The sequence below is a fragment of the Ananas comosus genome, unplaced genomic scaffold (genome assembly GCF_001540865.1).
Source record: "Ananas comosus cultivar F153 unplaced genomic scaffold, ASM154086v1, whole genome shotgun sequence".
NCBI lineage: Eukaryota > Viridiplantae > Streptophyta > Magnoliopsida > Poales > Bromeliaceae > Ananas > Ananas comosus.
The window spans coordinates 1-5,434 of NW_017891348.1; the positions used below are offsets into that span (position 1 = coordinate 1).

General features: G+C 42.9%; 1 protein-coding gene across 1 annotated transcript; it reads right to left on the reverse strand.

Moving 5' to 3' along the window:
- Positions 1 to 2,281: 2,281 nt before the first annotated feature.
- On the reverse strand, positions 2,282 to 4,827 carry LOC109704848 (serine/threonine-protein phosphatase 7 long form homolog). Its single transcript, XM_020225634.1, has 8 exons — positions 4,711 to 4,827; positions 4,513 to 4,599; positions 3,996 to 4,427; positions 3,800 to 3,891; positions 3,412 to 3,502; positions 3,004 to 3,330; positions 2,426 to 2,823; positions 2,282 to 2,363 (listed from the first exon to the last, which is right to left on the reverse strand). The coding sequence occupies exons 1-8, from the start codon at positions 4,825 to 4,827 to the stop codon at positions 2,282 to 2,284; spliced, it is 1,626 nt and encodes a 541-aa protein (XP_020081223.1).
- Between the last annotated feature and the right edge of the window lie 607 nt (positions 4,828 to 5,434).

Consider the following 5,434-nt stretch of genomic DNA (forward strand, 5'->3'; position numbering starts at 1 on the left):
TGCAGTTTTGCAGAATTTGATTCTTTAGCTCTCGAAAACTCCCGTAACTCCTTTTAATCATTTTAACACCTTCGGACTTTCCGAAGTGCTACCATCCTCGCCCTTTGGTCAATTTGACTAAAGTTCGATATTTATTTTCCGAATTTTCGGGTATATTACATCGGTGGTAGCTCCAGCATTCCCACTCTAGGAATGAGTCTATCGCCTCCGACCCCGTAGGTTCTCATACGCACGACGAACATAAGTCCCCGTAGCCAGCTCCGGAGTGTCGGCTTGTAGGGAGCCGACCTCACAAGCATGTGCGAATGAGCACAAATGGCAAGCAAGCCGCAATCATCGTCTCAAGTACCCATCATCATGTCTCTAACATGTGTAATAGTCACTGCATCTCAATGATCTAACTCTAGGTCACAATGTGAAGCTCCAATCATTCACTTAGTCTAGTGCCCCTTTATGACACTTAGACATTTCGATGTCAAACATGTTCAATTCTGTCAATGGCCCTATCCACTAGGTTCACACACAACCCGAGCTCAATGCCGCTTTTATGACATTAGCTCACAATCTATATATGTCAATCTTGTCATATGCTCTTTATGGCTCACTAGATCCTTTAAGTCTCAAGTAGGAATAGTTTAAAATGGCAGAGTAATGCTCATTTTCACAATAGGAAATATGATTCAAAGTCCAATAGGATGCCAAATTCAGTACAAGTCTCCACAAGGTAGCCCTAGCTACTATATGGGGCCGAAATTTCTTACACATAAATATAGGCATGTTAAGCATCCTAAATTCACGATAAATACATTTATCATGGAAAGCACATGAATTTTTACTCTACAAGCATAAAATATAGATATGAGAATTTTCATATGCCAGGGCTAAGTCAAACCCACCGAACCGTTGCGGGTCCTTCGTTTCGCCGAACGGATTGTTCACGAGTCTTAAAAAATACTCAAAAGTAATGAGCCAAGATATACACAGACGGTTACGAGCAACTCTAGGCTCAAACATTAACAATCACCAGAAACGGCAAAAACTCCACCTAGGAAGTAGAAAATCTCTTCTCAAATTCCAAAAGAGAGCTAGAATCCTTCCAATCCAACCCAAAGGAAGATTTATAACCAAGTAATTGAGCCTCAAAAGCCCTAGATCAAAAAGTCCAAAATCAACCCTAAAACCATTCTAGGATTTCATCTCCTTAAAAACCAACAAATCGAAGTCTAGAGAGGAGATGAGCAATAACCTCCTTAGAAGCTCCAATCCAAGCTCAAGGTGAGATCTCCTCTCTTGCCAAGTTCAAGTCCAAGCCTTCAAGCACCAACAAGGTGGGAAGAAAAAAGAGGCAAAGAAATGCCTCCAAGTCCAAGCCTAGATCCTCTCCCTTTCTTCTCCTTCTTCTTCTTCTCCTTCTTCTCTCTCTAACAAAGGTGTGGAGAGAGGGTGTGAGGACAGAAATGAGGAAAGGGAGAGTGGAGTGGCCATATAGGCCATCTTAGTTAAACAAATCCAGAAAAACCCCTCAACTTTGCATCCTGTGCAAACCCGGTCTGGGCAGATTTCGGCTGAGGCGACCAATCTCCCGACATGACGGTTCTGGCTCTGCCCAGAAAATTCACGTTCAGAACCGGTCTCGCCGCACATCAGGACGGTCTCATCTCCGTGGACAGCGCTGGGGGCCGGTCTCGCACCCAAGAGGACCGTTGCCCCAAGGCTGCCGCAACACTGCACACTGGGGGACCGGTCTCTCCTATCAAGGACCGGTCCCCGAGAGTAAAAACTCTCAAGACTCGGCCAGAACTCAGGTTTTCGAACTTATTAGGTCGGAAAACATTCTACGACCCTCCACCAAGTGTGGAAAAGCTCGAAACACATCCAATCACTCGAACCTCGCAATTTGCAAAGGTCCAGTGTGTTACAATACCAACTTAAACCACACTTTAAGCATATAAAATGAGCTATACCAATATCAACACATTTCAATGTGAATAAATTTAGATAATACTATAAAAAATCAATGTAGAAAGATCTGAAATATCAAATATACATAAGAATCTCAAAAATGATAAAAAACATCATTAAGTCCCCTCCATCCCCCTCCTATGCTCTCGCCCTCGTCCCCTGCCACGTCCACGTCCGCGTCCACGGCCGCGTCCTCGACTCCGTCCTCGAATATGTATGTCATGCTCTATCTCAGGCTGCACGGGCTAAATGACATGCATCTGATCAATATGCTCGATTGCGATGCCCTCGATAATCGGCTCCATCCCTTGCTCAACAACTAATGGTGGTATCCCTTCCTGCATCTCAATATGACCCTGTCGTCGTCGCCTACGTCGATATACAACATCATCGCGACGAACCTGCAACGTGGATGGAACGTCAGAAAGATGGATAGACGTGAATGAATATCAAAATATAATACCTCTGACGTAGATGGAATATCAATGGAGGGATGGATGCCAAAAGGACATCAGAAGTCGAAGGGACATCAGATGGATGAATTGGGATGTATGTCGATGGAAAATCATACGCAGGCATCGAGGTGGAGGGAATATCACCGAAATCATATGCAAGCGAGGAGGTGGAGGGAATATCACCGAAATCATATGCAGGTGTGGAGGTGGAGGGAATATCATCGTAAGCACCAAAAGTCAGAGAAGAAACATCCGAATGCCCTGTCACGGGTAATGTCGGAAGGCTCTCTAACACACTCTCGAGATCCCATCTCACATGTGCTAGAGCATCCATCAATCTAGTGGGCTCCGGAGGATCATCCATCAAATGACCGATACTGCTAACAGCATGCCGCATAGCATACACCTGTATAAACATACATGATTATATATAATGAATATCCTTATATTAAAATAAACTATAAAATAAAAATAATCTTACCAATCGTCGCTCGACATTCCCACGCGGTAGAAAAGTAAGTGGAGGCCGCTGTACAGGACGAGAAATCTACCTCCGTGTAATTCCCCAATACCACTGCATGTATACAGAGCTAGCTCGTATCGGATCTGGATCGACGAAAGGACTCTGCTCCGCAATATGCTCCAGACAATCTGCCCAACGCTGAATATATAGAGGATGAAATGCTACCAAGTCCTCGCCTGATTTACCTTGCGAGGTGATCCTCTGTATAGCTTCTACGGCCTCCGGTATATGCTGCAGCAATCCAAACTGACGCAGAACTCTATCAGGTAAATGTAGCTCGACAATATGAAAACATATCAAACTAGTTCTCGAACGCCAGATTGTAGAGCCCTCAAGACAAAATGCAGGAAGACCAATCAAAACATCCTCCGTATAGGGCATCCATGTAACCTGTACAAGTGTATTAAAAAAAATGAATGTAAAATTTTAGAATGTATATGCGTGTATTTAATTCATGAAATCTATACGTACTTGTGACTCTCTATACTGATCTAGCTTATCGCGATAAAACTCAATGTCAATCGCCTTGACATTTCCACGAAATCGCAATCCCATGTTCCACCTGCAGAAGTGATTAATAGTATATTAAATTATTTTATAATATATCAATACAATATTAATATTTATTATTTTATTATATTATATTTTAAATAAATAGCATATCGACAACCCAATGGACAATCATGGAGATCCGGTGGAGCTGCAACTCGATCGGGACGTCCAATATGTATATGGTCCCATGCCCATATCTAATAACAAAAAAAGTTAACTATAAAATTAGTAAAAGAAACTAAGTTATAAGTTATAAGTTATTAGTAAAAAGAACTAAGTTATAGTGATTTTACCTGCAGTAGTGTACCAAAGGCACAACACTCGGCCTTTCCCTTCATAGAGGCATTCTCTAATGCCCGATAGAGATGGGCTAAGGTAGCTGCGCCCCAAGCTAGGCCTCTGCAGAAGTCAAAATCCTCAAGTAGCGGTAGCCACTTGAGGTGAACGCGATATCCAGTAGGGTTAGGAAACAAACTGCATCCAATTTGAAATAAAATGTATACTCGTGCAGATGCTGCAACCATGGCCGCCGGAGCATCCAAAGGAATATGCCAGAAATGCTGAAACAGCCACTCCAAGCGGATCTGGTCGGCGATGACATTGTTTGGCTGTATCCTAAGAAGGAGCTCACATGTATGCAACAAATCAAATGAAACACGTCCTATAACAGGCTCCCCGGAGACTCGTAGTCCAGCTATAATGGCCACGTCACGTAGCATAACTGTCATCTCTCCGTGATGTAGATGGAATGTCTGCGTCTCGCGCCTCCATCGCTCTATCAACGCCCCTAATAGAGCTTGATCTAGCTGTACTCGTCTGAGGCGGGAGACGCAGAAAAAGCCAGCATGTCGTAAGTGCTCTATCACTCCCGGATGCTTGACTGTCCATGTGTTTAGTTTACGGCCATGCTCCGTAAACTGAACTGGCGCGTACCACTGTAAAGTTTATTCACTTTTTAGTAAATTTTCCTTTTAAGTATTTAAATTACAAACTTTTTTGTAAATGCATAACTTAACATACCTCTGATTGCACGTAACTCGACCGATGCCTATCCTGGTCTGATAGAACTGATAGATCAACTGGCCCGGGATCCTCGTGATAGTCCATCTGCAAAATAAAATATACAAATTAGTGACTATTAATTGAACGTTAAAAGATAAATCTAGAAATAAAAATACTGTAGATAGTCAAACATAAGTCATCAACCTAAAGCTCTACGTCTACGGCCTTCATTTGTTCTATCTTGATTATTTGGACATGTAGTCCTATAATGTCCCTGTTGTTTACAAATAGTGCACATAGTTCTTCGCATTCCTTCTCTCTCGTCCATGGCATTTCGAATACGAGTTGATCTCGGACGGCCTTTCTTTCTCCTTATAGGTAGTGGTGCCAGCGGTGGTCCTTGAGGGCGTGGCCAGCTTCTTTTGTCTGGGACAGGGTGAAATTGCGGGAAGTAAGCACGACGGTAATTTTCACATGTATACCATTCAGAACACAGACTGTGGTAGTCAATGTTCATTTGACCATTACAGCATATAGCTAGAAGATGTGAGCATGGCAACCTAGTGAGCTCAAACTCATGGCATGAACAAGTCGAGCTTCTCCCGTCAAGAACCACCTCAAATTGTCCATTTTGGGTAGTAATTTGAAACTCGTTTACTCTGAAACGATCCACACGGTGTCCTCTTGTGATTATCATACAACTTTTAATTAACGCCTCCTGTTCTGGAGCCAATACTGTAGAGTATGTCTCACCTTTATCACGGCGCTTAACAAAATAATTATTCACCTTATAAAATGTAGCGGCCATGTAACACACTGGACCTGTGCAAATTGCGAGGTTGGAGTGTTTGAATTGGATTCCGAGCTTTTCCACACATGGCAGAGGGTCGTAGATGGTATTCCGACCTAAAAGTTTGAAATTCTGGATTTTGGCTAAGTC